At 44.4% G+C, this 26435-nt stretch overlaps 1 protein-coding gene across 1 annotated transcript; it reads left to right on the forward strand.

The window, feature by feature from the left end:
* The first annotated feature begins 8593 nt into the window (after positions 1-8593).
* ZNF622 (zinc finger protein 622) lies at positions 8594-25335 on the forward strand. Its single transcript, XM_075585927.1, has 7 exons — positions 8594-8697; positions 9649-10301; positions 11658-11921; positions 13976-14138; positions 16853-16968; positions 19292-19435; positions 24145-25335. The coding sequence occupies exons 2-7, from the start codon at positions 9692-9694 to the stop codon at positions 24270-24272; spliced, it is 1425 nt and encodes a 474-aa protein (XP_075442042.1). The 5' UTR covers positions 8594-8697; positions 9649-9691; the 3' UTR covers positions 24273-25335.
* Positions 25336-26435: the final 1100 nt, after the last annotated feature.

Consider the following 26435-nt stretch of genomic DNA (forward strand, 5'->3'; position numbering starts at 1 on the left):
GCTTTTAACCCTTCATTGATGGTGCTGGTCCCCTTCTTCAGCTGTGCTCCGCTGCAATCCTTGGATTTCGTGGTACCTTTACAAACTCTGCGTGATGCACGCACACATGGAGGAATTGCTATCTAAGTGAGTATTGTTTCTCCCCATCATGGATCAAAGGGGAGTTGGTGACCTGTAACAGTGCTGCAGGTAAGATTTATCTAGTCTGGTGAAGTGCCATTAAGACATTATATGTTATTGATTATCCCTGCTATCAATTGCACTGGGTCCAATACTTGATATAGCTGTAACGGGTTTCCCCCCCCCCCCAATCTCACATTGGCCCGGGTAGTCTAACCAGTCCCCATTACGTGTTCGTGTCTGGTGGTGCACCTGTATGCAACAGGGCTCCTGAGTCTCCCGCTTGATGGTATTAGGGGATATCATCAGGACAGGTAGCTGAGGTAGTGGGTGCGAGTTCAACTTACATCATGTGCAGCGCCTCCACCTCATCAGGGTCTATGCTTCCGCAGGGAGATGGTCCTGGTGAGGAACTCCTTCTTGGTGGTGCCATCCACTGCTGAGTAATTTCACACTCACACAGTGGGGGTATCGTTAACAAGGTCATCTTTATTGTAGACGGTGATGTAGCAGACTGCCCCATGCAGCTGCCGGCTCTAGCCGCCCATCTCTCCGTGCTGTCCCTTCGCCAGGTACGCCCTCCCGAATTGAAGTGGGATTCCCTCTTCTCCTAGGGAGATCCTCTCTGTGCCAGGTCCCTGGACACAGAGTGGCTTAGACAGGCTGATTGGTCAACATGGACCGCTAGTTACGTCACTAGGGTCACAAAGTGTTCCTACAATCCCTTATGCAGGAAAATACAACTTACCAACAGCTTTCCACAGTTGCTAGAACACACTGTAACTAACTGTGTTGTGCCTTATATACTTCAGGAGGCAGGTGCATCCCTGATGTCACTATCCAGGGACTCAGAGCATACAGCCACTCCCCTCCATACATAGGGCACCTCACCATGGGGTGAGGGAAAACCTCCATAACTACTGCTGGCATACCGGTTCTTACCAGGACTTACTGCCAACAGAGAGGAAAGCAATATACCATTATTATGCATGGCTATATACTCCCCCTGGTGAATCCCCACCGTCCCAGCTGGGGCCTAAATTTGGTGTACCTTGCTCCAGGAAACACTGAAAAAGAACACACAACTTAGCGTTTAAACATTATCACCTTCACATAATAATGACAGAACATACGCTCACTGACCAGCAGAGAGCATCAAAGAAAAAGGCAGACCACTCTTTGACGGACCTAATAGTAGTGTCGAGAGTCTGGTTTCTTCATCCTCCCGCCCCGCTGCATCGGTGACTGTTACACTAAACTCTCGGGGCAAGCCTCGCTCATTGCAATACACCACCTTGTGCATATAAACGCTGCGCCCTATTTTCCAGACCCGCATCAGCTGGGAGACCCTCTGCTCAGCCTGAACTCCCTTAATGGCTCCTCCCTTATTCACGATATAGTATTCGATATCATTACGAAGCCACCTTTCTCGATTGTCCTCTATTTCCCTCATCAGAGGTTCAGGGACATATGGGTATTCAAGCCCATGGGATCTTTTATATTTAGCTGCAATAGCCCGTTCAGCTCGGCAGGCCCGGGTTAATTTAGTTTGCCCAGCCTTTCCCGGTAACACCCATGACAGGGGCTCATCTGACTCCACCGGATCATCTAACCCTTCAGATCCCTTTGGGGTAATAAGACCTACTTGTATTCGGTCCCACCGTTCTCGTAGCTCCTTGAGATAGGCCTCGTCGTCAAAATCCCCAGGAGCCCACCAATGGTCAACCACCCCATCCCTTTCTAGAATGAAACGGGTGCGGTCTATCCAGGCGACATATCCCTCATATAATGGTGCCCACCACCTAGTTTCCCGTACCTCCTCTGCGTTGGGTTCTAGGGGCTCTTCCTCTTCAGGCCCACCCGATGATACCCCTGAAGTACCCACAGATGGTGCAAACCTTTCCTTACGCTGTGACCAGTGTCCACCCGTAATACTCAGTATACTAGTGCTATCACTGGGTACCGACCCTCGTCGGGAAATCCTCCCTCCACCCTCCGACCCATCGTCCGAAGTTCCCCAGTCCAGGCTTCCAGTCCGTTCTGTGGTAGGACCCCGGGAATCCCCTGACATACCCAGACTAGAGGTAGACCCGAAGGAACAGGTGACAGGGACAGGGGTTTGAACTAGGGCCTTGGGGCTAACCTTGGGGATGGATGGGGTTGGGGGACGGGGCCGGACGGTAGGTACCGGCAGGGTCACGGCCTGCTCCTCTGCAATACCTGACTCACGTGAGCCACAAAGTTCGTTCTGTCCTTCGGTAGTGGATCTTCTTGTTCTCCGATTCGAGCGCCCACTCCGTCGGTCCGTAGGGGATCGACTCCCACTGCTCGACCGTAGAGGCGCGATCGCCTCCCACTCGACACCGCTCAGGTCGTCCGGAACTGCCTCTGGACACGCACGTGCTGCGACGCCATCTTGGGTTGGGTCCCCAAGCGAGACCTCTTCCTCCACGAGGATATCCGGCAACGCCCTTCTGCTGTGTGGTCCAGCCTGACCCTGGATCCGCTCTTCGTTCACCTCCACCCCCGGGATCTGCGGTGAGCACGGAGTTAACCTACTGCTCCGCAGGGTCGGGGGTGGATCGACCTCCTTCCGACCCGCTAGTCACCATGGCAGTGGGACTCCAGCGATCGGGTTGTCGCAGCACTGGAGACACTCGACTCAGTGTCTCCACACCACGAGGGATAGCATCTCGCCACGGAATACCACTAGTATGGTACTCCGCTAACAAGTCCTGGGCCTCTGCCAGCCTGGCACACTCCTCGTCCGAGGACTCTAATTTACAGTTCGGGCGGGGTATTCCAGTAGGGGACCGTCTATGGGCTCCTTTCCGGTCACCTCTCCGATTGCTGGTTTTCTCCGCCTTGAGAATTCGGCTTGACTCCGGCTCCGCGGGACCTGCACTCACACTCCACAGTGCACCCGGAAGCTCCGCTGCCGACGTCGGGGTAGGATTTCTCATCCCCCCGGCTTGTACCGGCACAAATGTGGTCATAGGCCACATATATTGCAGTCCACAATGAGCACTCCCCACAGCTCCGCCAGGCAGTCTGCACTGCAGGCAGAGACAGACCACTGTCTCCACACCCTCTACGCGGATAATCAGGAAGCCTCCTGGAAATGAGTAGGGGTGGGTTGATATCAAGGGACTCTGTTCCACTTTCTCCGCTTGCTCAGCCATGGTCACCAACGGAAGCACTCGTCATAGCGGTCTGTATTGATCAATGGCTCTTCGCAACTGAAGTGCAGAGGATGGTTGAGCAATCCTTCCCCCCACTTCCTCCATCGGCATCCGGTGGAACTGTAGACCACTCCCCCTGGTTGAAACTAGGGGGATGTCTCGCCGCTTTGTAGGCTGACCCAGCACAGGGGCGGAATGAGTCATAGTCCATGAGGGCGCGGCTCCAGCTTTCGCGCCAAACTCCCCAACTGGGTGGAGTTTCCTCGTTGCCGCCAATCCTGGCCAACAATTTGCAAACTGCAGAGTTGCAAGACTTTCTGCAGCTGGCCCACGCGATGTCCCGGGAACGCGGGAACCGCCATTTTGGTAAGCACTGTCCTTCTTTATATTTGAGGTAGCGTCTGGCTGTTTGTTTATTGGTGTGTAACAAAGTCCATTTGGTTCCTCCCATCTCGCAAGGCTGTCGTCCTCACTATTCTCAGGGGTATCTTCCCGAGAACATAGGCATGACAAACACGGCGCAGCCACGGCTTTCACGCCATTCCATAACAAACACACAAGAGTCTCTCCTGTAGCTTGTTCTCCTTCCTCGTCCCGGCATCCTGGACCTTCTGCTCTTTGCAGATCCTCCATTCTGACGGTCGCTTCTTGCTCACGGTATACTGGATTATTGTACATGGAGCTCCGCTCTGCGGGGCAGCTACCACATCCGTACAATAAACATGCCTTGTGCACCACCTTGTGTACCTAACATATGTCTAACTCGTGTTGGCACTACCTCAGGCTAGGCTCACTCTCTCAGTGTCTACTGTATCTCCTTCCTCCCAGTCTGTGCTCCCTGGTGAGGCTATCTGGAGTGATCTGGAATGGCTAGAGTACTCTGGGGCTCCCATGCAGTACTTGGGCGTCTACCTCTCTTGGTCAGCCTAGTGCAGACCCTCTCCAGGACTCCTGACCTAGTTAACAGGCTCTCCCTTCTGGCGTCCTACCCCTAGCGCGACCTCAAGGTGACTCGGACAGCTATAGCCCCTCTCCAGACCCACTAACTCCTCTCAGGATCCCAGGGTATCCCTGCGGTTCCATCCCAACACAGCACAAAGTGGCAGCATACACTTTCCCTGTTTCCTAGCGTGTGCCTAGCAAAAGCCTGTCCTGTTGACAGGTATCTCAGCAGCGCCTCCAATTGTAACGGGTTTCCCCCCCCAATCTCACATTGGCCCGGGTAGTCTAACCAGTCCCCATTACGTGTTCGTGTCTGGTGGTGCACCTGTAGGCAACAGGGCTCCTGAGTCTCCCGCTTGATGGTATTAGGGGATATCATCAGGACAGGTAGCTGAGGTAGTGGGTGCGAGTTCAACTTACATCATGTGCAGCGCCTCCACCTCATCAGGGTCTATGCTTCCGCAGGGAGATGGTCCTGGTGAGGAACTCGTTCTTGGTGGTGCCATCCACTGCTGAGTAATTTCACACTCACACAGTGGGGGTATCGTTAACAAGGTCATCTTTATTGTAGACGGTGATGTAGCAGACTGCCCCATGCAGCTGCCGGCTCTAGCCGCACATCTCTCCGTGCTGTCCCTTCGCCAGGTACGCCCTCCCGAATTGAAGTGGGATTCCCTCTTCTCCTAGGAAGATCCTCTCTGTGCCAGGTCCCTGGACACAGAGTGGCTTAGACAGGCTGATTGGTCAACATGGACCGCTAGTTACGTCACTAGGGTCACAAAGTGTTCCTACAATCCCTTATGCAGGAAAATACAACTTCCCAACAGCTTTCCACAGCTGCTAGAACACACTGTAACTAACTGTGTTGTGCCTTATATACTTCAGGAGGCAGGCGCATCCCTGATGTCACTATCCAGGGACTCAGAGCATACAGCCACTCCCCTCCATACATAGGGCACCTCACCATGGGGTGAGGGAAAACATCCATAACTACTGCTGGCATACCTGTTCTTACCAGGACTTACTGCCAACAGAGAGGAAAGCAATATACCCTTATTATGCATGGCTATATAGCTTTATTCCATTTCTCCTTACCTTGGCTATACATTGATACTAATTGCCTACATATGTATCCAACATGCTGAAGCGCTGCTTCTGGGATTTTTTATCCTGCTTTTCCACTGCCCGGTACAACACTAATATGTAGTATGAGAAGTGGCAGATGGATGTTCAGGTACAGATCACAAAGTAAGTATTAGATATTGTGTTTCTATATGGGGTATATACCTCTATTTATTTGTGAGCACATCTATATCTACATCTGAGAGTAACTGGAGCAAGCAGGACGTTGTTTATCTTTTGCTGTGTTAGTGAGGTATATGATGTATGAATCCCGCGATCCGTGGGCTGATTGCCAAAATCACAGAGTCCAGTCACCTCACGAATCCTTAGCTGGATACATTGTGCTGTAACACTGAACCTTTGGAACTCACTTCTCTTAGCTTTCAGCGCCTTCAATGGGGAATCCTCTCACACAGCTGATCGGCACTAACATGATGACGTGTGCCCTACGCGTTTCGTCAGATGCACTGACTTCATCAGGGGTGTGTCCCAGAGAAGTAGCCATATATATTTATAGCTAATGCAGAGTGTCCTGATTGGTTCAAATTGCTCAATCTCTTGAAACTGAATTGTCAGCAGCAAAAAGTGGGCATTTCCATTGTGTGAATGATTCATATACAAAATTACAATCAAAGCCATATTCAATTATATAATAAAACAAAATAAATGATCAAACTTCAGAAAAATAAACATATGTAATGGTGTTTCCCCCACCCCGTGGGAGATTCCCCTGTTACCAGGTGTATGGTGCATTCTACCTGTTGGTTCACAAGAGGCTCAGTGGTTTGTCGATAGTTGTGGGGACTGCAGGACAGGCTTCTGGGGTATAAACCCGACACTTACTCCATGGTACACTACGCCTCCATCTGCCATAAGCCTCAGATGTATGGAGGGGTTCTCCTACGGTAGAAACAGTTACTTCTCCCCCTAATAAGATCACAAACCAGGCCGGAGGTAAAATCACCTGGAACAGATTTATTCCTGTACATTTCACAGCAACACGGTAGTCCCCCTGCCTAATACAGTCTCTGTTCTGGTCTCTGGATCAAGATGGTCCCTGGACCTGCACTACGGGTCAAGGGCCCCCACAGCAGTCCTAGCTCTTCCCCAGCCCTCTAGCACAGAGGTCCCCAACTCCAGTCCTCAAGGACCACTAACAGTGCAGGTTTTACAGATACCCCTGCTAGAGCACAGGTGGTTCAGTCAAAATGATTGGGCCACCTGTGCTAATGAGAGGCTATCCTTAAATCCTGCACTGTTAGCGGTCCTTGAGGACTGAAGTTGGGGACTTCTGCGCAGGACCAGGGGAATAAGTGATCACTCACTCTCCCCCTAAGTGAAGAGGACCAGGACCTGCCAGTGCAGAGCAGTCCAGTGTGATACCTTGTCTCTCGCATGGTAGAGACACACTAAAGAATTTGGGGGTTGCAACTCCCTTAAGTACAGTAGGGGGAAGGTACCAGGTCTGAACCCAGGATTGGGCAACAATCAGACCTAAACCCACCTCCTCCCCTGTCACTCAAGGGAATGCGTTGTGTGGAGAAAACCCATGATTAGTACTGGCACTGCCTGCTCTTACCAGGACTTGAATGCAAGTGAGGGCAGAGTAGTAACCAGAAACCAGCCATGACTACATATATAACACAAATCAGGATGTGTAATAATGTCAAATTAACAAAAACAAAATTTACTATAAATAATTGATTAATACATATATGAAAAAAATCAATGATCTGATATATAAATAATATACAATAACATAAAATATAATGATAAATGTTAATGAATATTATCCAATTGCTAAATGTACTGAAAATATATATATATATATATATCAAATGAGGTCTTCACACCTGATGTAAGAGAATTTTGACTATGGAGATGACCTAGGCGCAGAGAAAGGCCGCGCTTATAGTGCTGGCGACGCGACCGATTACGTCACCCATCGCCACCCGCGAAAACTATCATTGGATTTTATGCGACTGCCGCCAGCGACGTCACTTTCGGGGACGGGCCACGGTCTCTGATTGGTTTAGAGACAGTCACATGTGGCGACTGTCTCTAAAAAATCAAATAGACCCGGCTTCAAAATGTTTTGCCACGACGTCGCTTTTACTATAAGTGCTTGCGACGGACTCAATGTATTTGATTTTGTGCATTGTCGCCGTCGCAAGGCACTATAAGCGCAGCCAAAGGGGGGAGGGAAGGGAAAAGGGAGAACATAGAGTAGTAGTATGTCCGTATAGGGTCTTGCGCACAAGGTAAGAGATGCACCCAAAATTAATTGAAGTAAATCAAGCCTTTCTCCAGAAACACTGGATCTGGGTCTCTCGAAGTGGATCCCTGCTATACTTTGGGGATTTTTCTTCTCCGTTCAGATTTGTATCATGTGGGGGAGATAACCATAAAGAGCACAAATAGTGTAATACTATTTATTGAAAAAAATATAAAACCTTAAGCATAAGTTATTAAACCCACACTTTAAAATAACATGTAAAGGCAATGGGAGAGTTGATGTTTAATGAGTCTCTTGCACTCAATTCCTGATAAAATCAGCCTTGGCTCTGTTATGCACAGTTATTGAAGAGCCCCGTGGGAACGTTATCCTCTCCACTCTCTGGCTATGTCCCTGTTGTGAAGAGCTGTAGCCGGTTTAGATGGCGTGCCTCCGTGCATGAGGCTCCACGCAAGACCGGCTTGTCCTCTCTCCACTTCATGCAGGTAATTAAGGTTCCTCGACATTAATCTTAGTGGAAAAGAGAATACATGAATGATTGATTTTGAAATATTTTACAGTACTCTTCTTACACTTCATGTACAATAATGTAACATTTCAATACATGATATACACACACATTTCAATATACATTTTTAATACGCCTAAAATTACACTAGACAGCCCCCTCTGCCCCTGACCTGTGCCGTGCATGTACTGTAGAGTAAGCTGCTCCTCTCTTGTAGTGCCATGCATTGAGGATGCAGAGCGCACGTGCAGCCCTTTCTGGTATACCAACTCCGAGCAGCAGGTGGCAGCACGAACAGGAAAGAGCCAGCGAACCTCGAACGCACAGAGGCCATCCGTAACATGGGCAAACGTGCCCACAGGCTTCCAGCGTGACGTGCGAGCGCAGGACTGTGGGCACAAGACGCCATCATGGAAGCTGGGAATTTCTTCCGCACCCTGCCCGGACTCAAGATGGCCACAACCCCCCCCCCCCCCCACCTGTTCCAGAGAAGAGAGAGCGTCACGAGGGCGCTCTGGTTGATTACTGGTACCTCTCTATGGTGAGACCGGAAAAGGAAGCGGAGCCTGAGCCCACGTGACAGAGAGGTGAGAGAAGAGAGACTGTGTGTCTATATATGTATTTACTGTGTATAGTATACCTGTGCTTACACATGTGTAGACAGACGTGTACACGTGATATATGCATTTGTGCATAAATGCGCTATAACACAGCACTGCATGTGTTATCAATACATATCACGTGTACACCTCGATTTTGTATCCAGCTTTTATTTTTCAAAATTAAGTGAACAAGGGTTTGAGCTACTATGTATATCTATCTCTATTTATATAGTGCCAACTGTGTACTCCTATAGTGCTTTACAAAGACTACAGTATAGGAAATTATAGTACAATATTATAAATGTATGAATGAATATGGGTGTGGGGACAAAAGTATGTGTGTATGTGTGTATATATATATATATATATATATATACATACATACAACACATTATTAAAAAAAAATGCCACTCGCCTGAAAAAAAGGCACTTTACCCTTCACCACCCATTTTTTTATTTATCAGACTGTAAAAGTCTCTTTTTCAATCAACCCCCTTCTCTTTCTCACCCCCCTTTCTCACCCCCCTTTACTGAACACTTCCGGGTCAGAACGCATTGGTATGCTCCTACCCGTCTCTTCTCCTGCTGCTCACATAGATGTGAATGCTCTCTCTAAGTCAGTCCTGCCGCCTTCTCGCCAGCTCACAAAATCCACTCGCTCCGGCTGAGTGGGTTTGTCGAGATGTATGTATGTATACGTGTGCCACATTTCTGAGTGATGAGGATGAAGAAATGTGAAAAGTGTCACATACAGGGAGTGAGCACTTAAGCTCTTTTTAATATATCTGTTAATCTGAAAAAGTCTTTAAATGAAATCGTAATTGGTCACATTTGCCACCCGCCTTGTAAAAGGTCTGGTGATTCCCCCCCCCCCCCCGTGCTTGAGTAGCTGAAATTTATGTTTATCATTACTGTATACATGTTTTTATTTCCCAGCTGTCCGGGATATCCAGATTAAGAGGCTGGTTTTGCTCAAGAGATGGCATCTTACACCTGCATCACGTGCCGGGTGACCTTTGCAGACCCTGATATCCAGAGGGCCCACTACAAGACTGACTGGCACCGATACAACCTGAAGAGGAAGGTGGCTGACATGCCTTCGGTCACGGCTGAGAATTTCCAAGAGCGGGTGCTGGCCCAGAGAGCGGTGGTGGAGGAGCAGAGCAAGGAGACCGCCACCTATTGCACTGCCTGCAGCAAGAGGTTTGCCACGTTTAATGCCTACGAGAACCACCTGAAGTCCAAAAAGCACGTAGACCTGGAGAAGAAGGCGGCCCAGGCTATCACCAAGAAGGTGGAGATGTTGAACGAGAAAAATTTGGAGAAGGGCCTGGAGACGGAGGGCGTAGACAAGGATGCCATGAACAAAGCAATCCAGCAAGCTATCAAGGCACAGCCCTCCATGTCTCCCAAGAAGAACCCCACCACGGACCCTATGGCTGGGCAGGGAAATGTGTCTTCTGCTACAGGAAGTCAAGAGGCAGAAGCGAGGGCCCGGCCTCAAAAACCTCCCAGGCTGCAGTGGTATGAACAGCAGGCAAAGAGGCTGGCAGGGCAGGAGGCTGAGAATGAAGAAACAGAGGAGGAAGGTAATACGCGAGACAACAATATTTTAACATCTCACTTTTATCATTGGTGCTATCTTTAATATTTCCTAAAGAGAAGGACTGACCGGTGCACAGTTCATTATTTAAAACACCTTGTGAGTGGCTCCTAAGCTAGCTGGTCATGAAACCTTTAACCTCAGACTGCTCTACTGCAGTCTTGAATGTTTTTTTTTTTTTTAATGTCTACTACAGGGGAGTAATCTTTTTCCCCTGCCGGCTTTCCTGCTCTCCGCGCGCCCCCCTCTCTCCCTCTTTACAGTGGTTCCCGGCGTCTGGCGGCGCGTCTCCAAATGCCGGCTGAACCACGGTAAGTGCAGTTTACAGAGGCCTTCGCTACTTCCCCGACACTTAATTTAAGTGCCTTCGGGAAGCTCGCGGGGCCCCTGTAAACCCCGCGCCCCCCCAGTTTACGCACCACTTGTCTACTAAACTGCTTTTTATGCATAGGTCCAGTACTGTTTAGACGTGTGTGTGTGTGTGTGTGTGTGTGTGTATATATATGTGCATGGACAGAGCCCGAAAAGTTAACAATTTAAATGGTCTACAATATGGAAAAGGTTACGAAGCACTATTTTTGTTGTGTTCTCAATCATTCAAAATAAAACCACCCGTAAGCGGACACTGTCCTCTCCCGTGTCACTTTGATACCTTTGTAACTCTGACATTGTTGACGAGGAGGATCAGAGTTGGCCATTTTCAGTGGTCAATTTTAGCTTTTCTTATTCAACCTGACATTTTTGAACGAGAACATTAATCTTGCATGTCCTGTCTTGGGCCTGTACTGTGGATATCTGCCCCTATTTAAATATTATACGATAGTAAGCATAGGCCCCTTTCGCACAAACAGCTGATTTGGTTTCAAATGTCATAGTGAACCTCCTGAGTCCCATTGTATTACAGAAGAGTGTTATTTCCCTATGCTAGGGATACATTTTTATATTGCACGTCTCTGCAAAACATATATATTTTTTTTCTTATGATGGCCTCTTATTTGTTAAATCATTTTATAAAGTCATACAGGTAGTGCTTGTCTCCATTGGTATGTGCTGCAGTACTTCTTTCACACACATGCTATGATCATGTTAATGTGCTGGTGCTCCTGTAATAAAGTTCTGGGGTTTTCTTCCTTAACAACAACAAAACAAAGGGAGAGATTTACTGACCTCAGATGTGGGTTATTGCACTGTGACCTCACGTTATCTGCCATTCCAGTCAGTGGCAGTTACTGCAGTATCGCACTGCCACAACCTGTACCAGAGGTTAGTGAATTCCAGAGAGCGAGTCAGGGGTTTGACTCGCCCTTTGTGACATGTACGTTATATTGTCTGTTTCTATCAGTCTGGGAAGATATGGATTCAGCAGAGGAGGACGGAGTAGACAGCGATGAGGAAATGGAGGATGGGGGAGTTGGAGATGATGGAGGCATCACTCATGCTGAGAGTACGCCTCCCTCCGATACCATTCCTGTCACAGACTGTTTGTTCTGCCCTCATCACTCCCGCTCGCTTATGAAGAATATCGCTCACATGACCAAAGTTCATAGCTTCTTCATCCCCGACATAGAGTTCCTTCAGGATCTTCAGGGCCTCATCAGGTACTTGGGTGAGTATGTTTGCCCAGTAAGTTTGCATCGTGCTTTTAGAGTGCATAATACAAATGTATATATTGGGAGATTTACAGGTACAAAAAAAACCCCACTTATATGGCTCTACTTTTTAGTGTATATTATAGCAATGGTTCCCAACATTTTTTTTTTCATTGGGAACCCCCTGCTAGAAAATATTTGTTCTGAGAACCCCTATTAAATAAATCCTGTTGTCTCAGACTATTGCTCACAAAACTGTTTGATTGATCCCAGGCAGTACAGTGTCCTGAGCTTGTGGGGGTAACATGCTTAATAAGGCCCCAACCTGCACCTTGGTGTGCAGACAGCATGGGTGGGGTAACAGTCAATGACTGCGACAGCTGCCGAAGTTGCGCTGCACAATACCATGCTGCTGTGGATCCAAAGCATTTGCAGAGAGCTTTTGCTGTAATTGTTATACCACCCCGCTAAGGTACAGTTGGGACCTTACTGAGTGTGCTGCCCCCACATGGGCTCAGGAACCCACTACACTGCCTGGGATCTGCCATTACAGATTTTTATTTTTGGCAAACCCCTTGGAGACAAACCCCTTTTGGGAATCACTGATAAAGATTAGTGTGAGGAAAACAATTGAAATACAAAACGCCAATAACTAGTGACATTTATATACAAACTAATGATGCTTAATAACCTGTAGCCCCAAAGTAATTTTGTTCAGCAAGCATACGCAATCATAGAAAACAAAACATTTAAAATATGTAGTGTAAAAGTTCAGAATCATATGTATATATCTACTAGAAGGCCGATCAGCACACTTGGCGTTTTCAGAAATGTCTTTGAATTATTATACTGGTGTTCCTGTTCACCTTGTCCTGACAAAGGTCTTGGGAACTGAAACGTAGATTTTTCTAAATACGTATTTAAATTGGAGTAGCGCACACGCTTTCAATATTTTTAGCTTTAGCGTGCACCTCCCTTATTTCTCTGTGAGAGAGATTGTGTGAGAGAGAGAGAGATTGTGTGTGTGAGAGAGAGAGATTGTGTGTGTGAGAGAGAGAGATTGTGTGTGTGTGAGAGAGAGAGATTGTGTGTGTGAGAGAGAGAGATTGTGTGTGTGTGAGAGAGAGAGATTGTGTGTGTGTGAGAGAGAGAGATTGTGTGTGTGTGTGTGAGAGAGAGATTGTGTGTGTGAGAGAGAGATTGTGTGTGTGTGAGAGAGAGAGATTGTGTGTGTGTGAGAGAGAGAGATTGTGTGTGTGTGAGAGAGAGAGATTGTGTGTGTGTGAGAGAGAGAGATTGTGTGTGTGTGTGAGAGAGAGAGATTGTGTGTGTGTGAGAGAGAGAGATTGTGTGTGTGTGAGAGAGAGAGATTGTGTGTGTGTGAGAGAGAGAGATTGTGTGTGTGTGAGAGAGATTGTGTGTGTGTGAGAGAGATTGTGTGTGTGTGAGAGAGATTGTGTGTGTGTGAGAGAGAGAGATTGTGTGTGTGTGTGAGAGACAGAGATTGTGTGTGTGTGAGAGAGAGAGATTGTTTGTGTGTGAGAGAGAGAGATTGTGTGTGAGAGAGAGAGAGATTGTGTGTGTGAGAGAGAGATTTTGTGTGTGTGTGTGTGTGTGTGAGATTTTGTGTGAGAGAGAGATTGTGATTTGTAATACTTAGCTGCAGGGGGCTTAAAGCAACAAATGCGGTTTGTGCGAGGCAGTGTTGGCCCTGTGTTGCCAACAAGAGCCCCCTGGTTCAGGGTATACTTTGTCTGGTTTCTGTTTTTTGGGGGGAACAATTAATGACCTTCAACATCACTGAAGGTGAGCCAATGAACAAGATGGATATTGCACATTTTAACACTGCAGTCCTGCTCTTTTGTATTGGGTATGTTTGGGGGGTGGGGGTGGGGATGGTGAACTGCCAACCTTGGTTTTTTTTAAATGCATCTGTGAGCCATGCAAATGGTTACATTTTCATAATACATTACTTGGGTGGTGACGTAGTTTGATTTGCTGCAAGGGAATTGCAAGTTGCATATAAACATGTATTGTACGCAGTCTGATCACAACTGTGTTGTCTCTGCAGGGGAAAAGGTCGGTGTTGGGAAGGTTTGCCTTTGGTGCAATGAGAAGGGGAAGTCCTTTTACACTACAGAGTCAGTCCAGGCTCACATGAATGACAAGAGCCACTGCAAGCTCTTAACTGATGGGGATGCTGCCCTGGAGTTTGCAGATTTCTACGATTTTAGGTAGGAAATAACATATAAGGAAAGCAAGCATGCCCGAGAGAGAAATTTGTAAGGGAAGGGAGAATTTGGAAGACAGAGGCAGTGGCAGTTCAAGGGCTGGGGGTGGTGCTAGTCCTGAACGGGGCACAGCTAGCCAGAGCCCTCCTGTACTCCTGCTTTCAACACACACTGGTAGGGGCAACGGTATCTCTCTGACATGCCGGCTAGAGGGGGGTAACCGGAACGCCACCCCCGTGTCTACCGATGCTTGCTCCTAAACATTCTGTTCGGCGCCTAAGTATTTGATATTTTTGTCTACCCCTGACCATAAAATGAAATCACAACCATATAGTACCAGTTTGGAAAATGTCTGACTTAAAATGAAAGCATTGAATAAGTGAAATAGACCGCTATCACCTTAAGTAGTTTGAACAATATAGATGTAAATGACAGGTGCTGTAAGGGTATTGAATACAATAGTATCGGTGGTGATCAAAGAGTTTGATCAAAATAGAAACCCTTATAAGTAGCAATCTCTTGTCATACATGTAGTGTCATATTTATTGGACTTAAGTGGTCCAACAGTTAGATACTGTATGTCTGAGTAGTGCCCAGATTCACAGAGGAAGTCAAAAAAATACAATTTTATTGAATCTACATAGATATTAAAAACACATATACATTATTAAAAATCCCTATTATTTTGAGTGGTGAATAAGTTTTTATCATAAATCAGTCGGTATAATACCATATATAAACATATCTTGACTTTCAGAATCACAGCTGTAAGTACGGTCTCTTGACCAAAACCAAAGGGTATTGCAGGTATATAATATGTATCAATCACAGCGTGATCACATGGAGGTGAAACGATATCTCTATGTGTACTATAGGATTAATTCTAGGAGCATATTAGTGGTATGGTGTGGGATAGGTAGTACGCAAAACAGAGAAAACATACAGATATATATCAATGCTGATGTCGCAGTATACAGGTGGTACTGATATATCAAAGCAAAAATTGTACATATACCACTGCTATGTCGCAGTATATAGTTGACTCTGTTTGTATAATGAGCCCTCTGGCTCTCCCAACACTAGAGTGCTATGTATAATGTTCAGTAAAATGAACCAGTATCACAGAGGTAAATACACGCACTCAGAAGATTCTCTGTGGTCACAGGGTAATGTGATATGAATATGAATGCCATATGTGATATGATATGAATCACTTCAAAACTTATTCACCACTCAAAATAATAGGGATTTTTAATAATGTATATGTGTTTTTAATATCTATGTAGATTCAATAAAATTGTATTTTTTTTACTTCCTCTGAATCTGGGCACTACTCAGACATACAGTATCTAACTGTTGGACCACTTAAGTCCAATAAATATGACACTACATGTATGACAAGAGATTGCTACTTATAAGGGTTTCTATTTTGATCAAACTCTTTGATCACCACCGATACTATTAAAATGAAAGCAGCCATTATCACTGCTCAGGTCTTCCATTGCTAAGTGCTCGGATTGAATTGGCAAGATTTCTGCAGCTATTCAAATGTTGAAGCAACCAGTAGGTCTTTACTTTACTATTCCTCTAAAGAAAAGAAAAATACCAACGAAAATCTGCACACCAAAAATATCGAACAAAGTGTGTGTTGTTGTTGTTGTTGTTGTTGTTGTTGTTGTTGTTGTTGTCGTCGACAACAGAAAAATATTCAGAGGGTACTATGAATAGATGGATCCACCTGCCTTCCAGAATCCAACATCATCAAAACGTTGTTCCCATCCTTTTTTGAGCATTGGACCTCCTGAAGAATTTTTTTAAATTGAGCACCTCTACTTTTTCGACCTGACTCGTCCCCTCACCCACAGGCAACACTCGTTTTCACAAGCACATACTCGCCTACGCATGCCACGTTCTATACTCGGATCACCCTTTCACTAAACACATACATGTATCCACCTTCTCTCACTGTACACTCGCCTTTTCTCTCAATCATAAACACCACATTCATCTCCCCCTTCTCTTACTTGGACCACACCCCTTCTCCACCCCACGTAAAGCACTAAATCGCTGCACCCTGGTTGAGCGACTGTGATAAAGGGTTCAGTACTAGAACCGGAAATGTTATGCACTTTCGTGGACCTTTTCTCATTCGGTTAGACTGCTCCATGATGGGGAATCGTTGTATCTATTCTAGTGCTATAAGGATTTGTGGTAAATGACCTAATGGATTATGTTAATCTATGAATAAGTCAAGTATTAATAACTTTAATATAGTGCTTTTCTCTCAATGCTCTTCACAATTACAATATAGCATGCGCTATGCAGTGCTGTGCATAGAATAATAGACACAGTTCTGCCCCGTAGAGCTTACAATCTGTTTTGGTGCCTGAGGCTCAGGGACATAAAATTGATGTTCCCAAGGTCACAGGGTGTTTCCAATAGGCTTTGGACCAAGCTCCCTTGCTTGATTCCTTGCTTACGGAACCATTCCTTTGTAATACAAATCTTCTTTTTTTTAAATTATATATGCATTGTGCATTGATTTTTCTCCTATCACTATTTCTGTAAAATGGTAAACTGTTCTAATAATCATGTGCGCGCGTATATACACATACACACACATACACACACATACACACATTAACATTCACAGCAGATGTTCACTTTATTTGGCAGTTCATTTTTTGTATTTTAATAATGTGTTGCTGTTTCAACAGGGCCAGCTATCCTGACCATAAGGAAGGAGAAGATGTGGAGATGCTTGATAGAGCAGTATTGGAAGAGAAGAACGTGGACTATGATGAGGAAAGTATGGAGCTGGTCCTGCCCTCAGGCAAGTAGCTTGGGTCCTAACATGCTTTTACCATTTAAGATCTCTTCTTGCCCTGCTTTTGTGTGTAAAATTCAATGGTACGTTCAGGAGAAAATATTAATTGTCTGTAAGGTTAAAATTGAGCTTACCTCAGATGCTAGAGCTTACAAAAAAAAATCCCCCCCTTTTTTTTTTTTTTGTAACAATTGTTGATATTTTTTTATATTGGACATGCTGAAGGATATAAAAGGTTAACAGGATCTAAACTCATGGAGGTTTATGTGGGGGGCATTGGTGCTTTAAGATTTGTCAGTCTGTTAGTAAAACTTCTACTGTTCACCTGAAAGCCAGATAGTATGTTAGACATTTCTTTAAAGGCTAGTTAAAATCTAAATTGATCTATGAAAAATAAAGCAAATAATGTAGGGTTAAGTTTCTCAGAAACCAATACCCTCAGACTGAATAAAGCTCATTAGAGGCGTGTGTAAGTAACATAATTATGCCCCTTTATGAAGCATTAGTAAGACCGCACCTTGAATATGGAGTACAGTTTTGGGCACCACTCCTTAGAAAATACATTATGGAAGTAGAGAGAGTGCAGAGAAGAGCCACCAAATTAATAAAGGGGATGGACAATCTAACTTATGAGGAGAGGCTAGCTAAATTTGATTTATTTACATTAGAAAAGAGGCGTCTAAGAGGGGATATGATAACTATATACAAATATATTCGGGGACAATACAAGGAGCTTTCAAAAGAACTATTCGTCCCAAGGGCAGTACAAATGACTCGGGGGCATCTCTTTAGGTTGTAGGAAAGGAGATTTCACCAGCAACAAAGGAAAGGGTTCTTTACAGTAAGGGCAGTTAAAATGTTGAATTCATTACCCATAGAGACTGTGATGGCAGATACAATAGATTTGTTCATAAAAAGGTTGGTCATCTTTTTAGAAAGGAAAGGTATACAGGAATATACCAAATAAGTAAACATGGGAAGGATGTTGATCCAGGGAGTAATCTGATTGCCAATATTTGGAGTCGGGAAGGAATTTATTTCCCCTTATGAAATATCATTTAGATGCTATTTCCCGGGTTTTTTGTTTGCCTTCCTCTAGATCAGTATACTGTAAGTACAAATATAGGATAAAGTATCTGTCGTCTACATTTAGCATAGGTTGAACTTGATGGACATAGGTCTTTTTTCAACCTCATTTACTATAAAACTATAAGTGGCAGCAATTTGGGAAGAAGAAATATCAGAAAGCTTTAAAGAGCCACCCCTCTAATGTATTCTCTTTAAAATGCCAAAGAAATGTCTGTCTGGTCAGTTTTGATGGTATAATCCCATAATGTAATGGCAGCTGTCATTGCAACCTTTTCATTAAGTTGGACGGTAGAGGGGTAGTTATTGTGCAGATCTAACATTGCCTCACTGAAACATTCTGTAATTACAATCGCAATTATATTGATCTATCGAGATGCTTTTGAAAGCTAGGAATAAAGAAGCTATTTGTAGTCAATCTGGAGCAATTACCTATTCTTCATATTTACTGTTGCTTTTCCAATCACTGTATGCCTGTCCTGACTGACCACCAGAACACGGTCTGCTATACCACAAGGATGAGCGGAACCAAATCCTGGGAACTCATCCATATTAACTTGGTTATAGTCTTTCATTAAGGCTGAAAGTTTTGCGTGTTAAGATATCCACTGCTATTTTGGGACACTGAAGTATTACCCTGAACTCTGCAATGACCAGCCGTGCTTTGCATGGGGCAATTCCCAGAAGGACTGGTGATGGAATAAAATGTCTGTCGCCTACTACCAGAACTAAATATCGAAAGCTTTAATTGACTGGGCAGTGTATTAAAAAGCACTGTGTTAAAAACGGCTGGTTTTATGTTTTCTCAGGAGACGGTAGCCACTTTTCAATAAGTGATGTAATGTTATTGAAAGGCAAAAATTGGCTTTGGACTTCACCCTTAAACTGTTGTGATATGAATTGTTTCTTTCTGAAATGTAGAATCGCCAGCACACTCCAGGATATGTGGAACAATGAGCGCGGTTCCCTAATATGTCTCCTTGGTGCTGGTCTGCTAACGCGGTATCCCGCTTCATGACCACTGGCATAAACTTCCAACTGAGCAGAATAAACGCACAACAGGATCAGTGCCATGAGCATGCACTGCTTTTATTGCTTCCTTTTATATAGGAGAGCATGTGCGACACCATTGAGTGTAGTAAGCTGTACAGAAGCCAGATTCTTCCACTGATCTCCATGCTTATGTTCCTGCATAGCTAGACTATCTGCTTCAAAACATCAACTGTACTTTCTCTGATCCCAGGTGCTAGAGTTGGTCATCGTTCGTTGATGAGATACTACAAGCAGAAGTTTGGCATATCTAGAGCGGTGGTTGTCTCCAAAAACCAAAGAGCTGTGGGCAGACTATTACAGCAGTACAAGGCCCTCGGGTGGACAGGCGGTACTGGTAAGTGTAGTATGAAGATGTCAGTGGATAAGTGTTTATCGTCTCTTGTCTCAGACCGGTCCTAGGAGAAACACACAAGATAGTTGGCTGATCAGCTGAAGTCACATTTTGTAGTCGCAAAGAAAATGATGCATACCTGCTTCATTAACATTTGTTTTACAATTTCAAATTTGCACCTAAATGCCTAGTTCCTGCCAGCATAGCAGCAACGAATCGCTGCAAATAGAAAGCACAAAATGGTTAGTTTGGAGCTTTTTATCTAAGAGGAATTCTGCAGCGAGGCGGAATCAGAAGTAATTGGAGATGTTATGGGACAATGGAAGCATTTTAATTTTTTTATTTTATTATTTGTATTAGTTTATTTTATCCTTGATCTAAAAAAAAATGTTTAATCTATATTTCTCCACAACCAGAAAATTACTGAAGGATTTCACAATAGTATTTGTGATTTGTTTTCCATTCTTATGATCACTGCTTGGGGTAAAGCAGCATGCACAGCTAAGAATCACTTCTATGTAAACACTAAATCCTGCTACTATTGTTTTTTATTATTGAGAACAGCACAGACAGGATGGTTTACATAAGAGGATTATGACTGCCAAATGTTTCCATTTGAATTGTCGATTCAAGCAATCCCAAATAAATAATGAATACATCCAGACAAAGTACATATTCTTTTAAGAAACCTTATGCTCGCTAAACAAAATAATTCACACAGAAAGCCACCTGGTGGAAGAGAATGGATTTGTAAGAGCACACACATTCCTCATATTCACAGTAACGTAGCATATGCTCTAGTACAATTGGATACATAAATTCCAGCACAAATTTAGGAAAAATACAATTGGTTTAATATAATTTATGTATAAATAAACCACCTTATAATACACAGTAAAATGTATTAGACATCACTTATGTTTAAAGAATATGAAAGTGTAATTGATACAATAAAAACTATTCACCTATCTGTTTGCTCCCCCCCCCCTCATTATATTTCTATTGATATACAAATAGAATTTTCTTGGTTGTCCCATTGGCAGTGGTCACCAATGGGTTAAGTTCCACCCAGCTGAGAGAGGACAGAAATCTAACTGTGGGAAGACCTATAAATAAAATAGCCCCTCCTCTCCTCCCCAGGTGGTCCTCTTCCCCCCCACCCCCACCCCTTGTACTACCTAGCTGAGGTAGAGGTTAGTGTTTCTCTGTAGTGTAGAGGGGGCTTACCTGATTACTAGTTAATCGCATCAGGGGAGTTGTCCGGCCTCTCCCGCTGAAGCCCGGACGTCCGCCCTCCAAAGGAGTTGGCTGTTCCGGGGGCCTTCGGAAGGCCATGTTGTAATTAGCAGGGAGCTCTCGTGAGTGGCGTAGTGGTGACATCTCGAGGGGGGGAAAAAAACCCAGAAGTTTTAAAGTGCTCAGCAAAGAAACGCTGTTGCTACTCTGCACCTCACACAAGGATCACAAACGGCGGAGGACAGCATTTACGCTGGAAAGCCTGCACAAGTGCTGCAACATAAGGTGTAAGTTCTACTAGCCTACCTAATTAATCAGGCACTGCTTAGAAACGTGCAAGCCTTTCTGATACAAGCCAACGTTGGCTTACAATCATGAATGCAGTCGGTGCAAGAACAGAGTTTTAAAAAAAAGCAAGCCCCTTGGAGACAGTAGTAGTCAGTATTGTGATTTTTGTTTTGTGAAAGAGATCGCTATTATTAGTATTGGTATTTGTATTATGTCAGTGCTCCACAGGATAACCGGAGGATCCAGTTACCAGAGCAAGAGCCAGGTATTGGGGAAAACGCTGTGAGTAACACAAGACGGTGTGCTGCCTATAAGCCAACACTTGAGGGGTGGGGGGGGATATATATATTTTTTGAGGATTGCCAAAAGATCTGGTTGTACCAACGTTTGATTTCGTCTCCGTTTGATTTCGTCTCCGTTTGATGTACAACACGGTAACCCAGGGTATGGGGCAACCTATTCTAAGTCTGCACAAAGACATTCTGGAAAGATTGCAAGACTACTCTTCTGAACATTCAGAGAACAAACAATTCAGCAAGAGGAGCTGGACATGGAATCATCTGATATGGATTTTTCGGCAGATGAACCTTTTGATCTCGTGGTCATTTGACCAGCTTCTCAAGACCGTACGAGGACAAGCCTTCAGGGCCTAGGGATCGCCTATGCAGGAGCCTGCATAGGAAGCCAAGAACTTTCCTGGTTCACGACGTGGTGAAGGACATGAGTGGTCGTAACCAGACAAAAAGGGTATCCTTGACCAGGAAATTTTGAAAATGTGCCCGTTTGAGGAGAAGCGGAAGCTTGGGGTTCCCTTAGGTAGTCACACCCGTATCAAGGTTTTGCAACCTCCTTTCAAGATGCAAAGGCAGGCGGATGAAGGACGCCTTGAAGTCGTTCAGAGGGTGCAGCTTGCAGGCCTTTCATAGCTATAACATCAGTATCGAGTGAAGCATCGCTGGATTCCGTTAAGCTATCAGCAGGGTAAATGGCATTATCCTTCGTAGCCAGAAAAGCTCTTTAGATACGGCCATGGCAGGCAGATTTGTCAACAAAGAACAATTTCTGTTCAATTCCTTTTGGGGGGGACATCATCTGTTTTGGCAGGAAACTAGATTCCATCATCGAGCGGCTCCGGGGCTGTCTGTTTTTTTACAGGAAAGGATTTGATACAGCATACCTCAAGTATGAATTAGGGCAAACGGCCGAGGCTTGAGAGCCAATAGGCCCGGAAGAGCTTACTCGAGAGCAACCTCCTGGTGTGGAGGCCAGAGCTGCTCTTTGTTGATCAAGAGGACAATGGACCCCAATATAGCACGACTGCAAAGTTCTCAGGAGAGGAAGAGCGCTCAAACCTCCCACTTATGGACTCAAGCAATTTCAGGACGTTTGGGGGGCGGGGGGAGGGTTGGGGGGAGGGTGAAAGCACGATCAAATTCAGGGCACCTCGCTTTGGCCTCAACTTCGCTGAGAACATTCACCAAGGTGTTAACACTCGCCGCCTAATTAAGGAAGCGGGGAATACAAATATTTTCCTTATACTTTTCCTTATCTTTCATCAAGACAAGGTCGTCTTGAGGCCAGTTTAACTAATTACCCAAGGTTGTTTCAAAATTCCACCTCAACCAGGAGGTAATATTAATCTAGTTGCCCAAAACCAGCAAATGACACAGAACAGATTCTGCACACTTTAGATATAGTGAAGTGCTTTATACTCTACCTTTCCAGAATGGAAGGATTTAGGAAGTCAGACAGGCTGTTCATCCTGCCAAAGGGATCAAGGAAAGGACAAGCGGCTTCAAAGTCTACGATAAGTCACTAGATCGTAAAGGCTATCAAGAAGACCTATACTATCCCAGAATATTCCAGCCTAGTGCTGGTAAAGGTTCATTCTGCGAGAGACCGTTGTAAGCAGCAAAGGCGCAGGCTTCCCCTGCAGATTTAGGCAGGGGGTCAATATGGACTTCAATTAGTACATTAATTAAGTAATACTGTTTGGATATATATATGCCTCAGCAGATGCATGCTTTGGTAGGAGGGTCCTGCAGTCAATTATCATCACTTAAATAAAAGCTTATATTTGAGTGAGTGACAAGGAGTGTGGTGTTGTTTTCAGGACACCCCCTTCTCCAACTTTTATGTGGGTACTGCAAGTACTTGGCAAGTCCCATTGGGGACCACTGCCATGGACATCCAAGAAAATTGATACTCATCCTATGGTAATTTTCTTTTCCTGGCAGAGCTCACCAATCCCCTCCCAAAGTTTTATTTAAGATATTAGTTTCTAGTTATATATTTCAGCGTTTGTACTGAGACCAACTGGGGAGGAAAGGAGGGGCTATTTATTTATAGGTCCTCTCAGAGGTAGATATTTGTCCTGTCTCAGTTGGAGGGTGGAACTTAACCCATTGGTGACCACTGCCATGGATCAACTCTACAGGAAAAGAAACTTGTCCAATTTACTGTATCAATTTTCTATTTTATTTCTGTATACATTTTACTGTACATTGTAAGATTTGGACCTTGGGAATGGTCCTTGTTAGCAGCAGCTGCCCAGCTATTTAGGGAACGTATAGGGCTATTGTTTGTACCAATTTGTGCATTTTTATATTTTATTTACAAATAGATGTATTGGCAATCTGCTGATTACACCTTTTTATTGATTACACATTTTTACTGGTATATAACTTTATTGATTTTGTTGTTAAGCGCTTACTCTGTTTATTTTATATGCTCTAGTAACCCTGTATACACGGGGACTTTTATATATAAATGTTTGCGTTTCTTTAGTTAAATTGAAACAAATGTTCATTATTATCGATACAGAAATATCTATATCGGAAATAGCCGTGTTAGTCCAGTTGCGATAGTGCAGAATTAATTGGTTCTTCAGTTTTCGGTGAGACCTTTCCTACCTCTCTTCCTCAGGTCGGCAATACTGATTTGCAAAGGAATCTATGGCTAAAACAGTGTAAGGGAGAGCAGAAAAAAAATCAGTATTGCCGACCTGAGGATGAGAGAACTCTCGAAAGCTTGTCCTATGACATAAATTGTTAGTCCAAATAAAAAAGGTATCACCTAATACTGAAGAACTTTTATTCTGATATATATATATATATATTATTATTATTATTTTATTTATTTATTTATTACAAATACATACTATACTTTTTTTTCTCTTTCTACCAAAGGTTCCCTTTATCAGCACGGGCGTGATATGCAGTACGTCCAGAGGATGAAGTCCAAATGGATGCTGAAAACAGGAATGAGCAATAATGCCACAAAGCAGATGTACTTCAGGGCCCAAGTCAGATTTTGAGCTCATCATGCACTTGACAATGAAGTTGTGGTTTATTTTAAATCACCTCCATCGATTGTTTTGCCACTTTCATGTCCTACGTTGGTCTTCAGCTGTTACCAGCTTCATGGCGTTGTTTCACCAACCTTAACGCTTAGAGTTGGGTTAAAAAGGATAATTGTGGTTGGGAGGCATCTGCTTACAATTCAACTCCAGCAGTGCCTATATTGATATTTTAACTGGTAATTAATATTTTCAAAGGCTAGCATTCTGTAAAGATTGTGAATGTACACCCTCTGAAAGGTATAATTTTGTTTATCAACGCATAATTTGTGTCCATAAGTGAGGTTTAACTCTCCAGTACCACGGGCTAAATATTGGTTAAATCACCTATGCCTTTGGAAAAAAAAAGAGGGAAGCAGTGTGTGTCTGGTGCTGAACCGTGTTCATTTCAGCTCGGGGGATCCCCTGCTCCCCAAATACTTGCATGTAAAGGGAATGCTGTTATCGCTCTGCTGTTTAAAGGTCCCGCTTCACAATGGCTAAATGGAAGCCGCAAGGGAGGATGTTGCGGCCTCCTATTGGCCCGTAGGGCCTTTAGACCGATATATATATATTATAAATATCCATCCCTGCCAGGGCTGCTACTACCATGTATCTTGGGAAGCTGGCAGTCCCCAGAGCTGAAAGCAATGCGGTTCAGCTCCGGAGATCCCCTGCTTCAAACATAGTCCAAAAAACTCCGCAGACATGTAGTAGTAATACTAGCTGATCCATGCTCCCCTTAAATCGGGAAGCTCTCGGATCCAAATATGCAAAAAAACAAACGTTCCTAGAAGACCACTACTCAGCATTTCTTTCTCCAGAGTTTAACAGAAGTCAAATTAAGTGCTACCTTCCACAAGATGAACTGTATAGCTTTCACAAGCTTGTTCTAAAATATATTCTGTAATTCTAATTTAAAAATAAAGTGTACTATGGACAAATGTTGGCAATTTGTTTTTGTTTAGAGAACCGTCGTTTTAAATTTGCACAATTGCAGTAGTATCTTCACATCAGATAATAAAGACGAGGTTGTCCACTGCCTGCGAGTTATGAATCTTTTATGTTGTGGTTGTTATAGATTATGGTACAAGTCATGTAACTGATGTGTGTAAAAACAGTGGCACAGCGCTCAACGATTTTTGTTTTGAGTAGTATATGACAAGAAAGGTACCAAATGACTGTCTTGTTCTGAAAAATGTTTATTTGAAATGCAATGTCATATCCTTATGACCTCCACGCTGACAAATGTTTAGCATATTTTATATATTGACATGCACTTACTAAAGACTGACAGAGAGACTGATTGACAGAGAGACTGATTGACAGAGAGACTGATTGACAGAGAGACTGATTGACAGAGAGACTGATTGACAGAGAGACTGATTGACAGAGAGACTGATTGACAGAGAGACTGATTAACAGAGAGACTGATTGACAGAGAGACTGATTGACAGAGAGACTGATTGACAGACTGATTGACAGACTGATTGACAGAGAGATTGACAGAGAGACTGATTGACAGACTGATTGACAGACTGATTGACAGACTGATTGACAGACTGATTGACAGACTGATTGACAGACTGATTGACTGACTGATTGACTGACTGACTGAGAGACTGACTGACTGACTGAGAGACTGACTGACTGACTGAGAGACTGACTGACTGACTGAGAGACTGACTGACTGACTGAGAGACTGACTGACTGACTGAGAGACTGACTGACTGAGAGACTGACTGACTGAGAGACTGACTGACTGAGAGACTGACTGACTGAGAGACTGACTGACTGAGAGACTGACTGACTGAGAGACTGACTGACTGAGAGACTGACTGACTGAGAGACTGACTGACTGAGAGACTGACTGACTGAGAGACTGACTGACTGAGAGACTGACTGACTGAGAGACTGACTGACTGAGAGACTGACTGACTGACTGAGAGACTGACTGACTGACTGAGAGACTGACTGACTGACTGAGAGACTGACTGACTGACTGAGAGACTGACTGACTGACTGAGAGACTGACTGACTGACTGAGAGACTGACTGACTGACTGAGAGACTGACTGACTGACTGAGAGACTGACTGACTGACTGAGAGACTGACTGACTGACTGAGAGACTGACTGACTGA

This window comes from Ascaphus truei, chromosome 2 (genome assembly GCF_040206685.1).
Source record: "Ascaphus truei isolate aAscTru1 chromosome 2, aAscTru1.hap1, whole genome shotgun sequence".
NCBI lineage: Eukaryota > Metazoa > Chordata > Amphibia > Anura > Ascaphidae > Ascaphus > Ascaphus truei.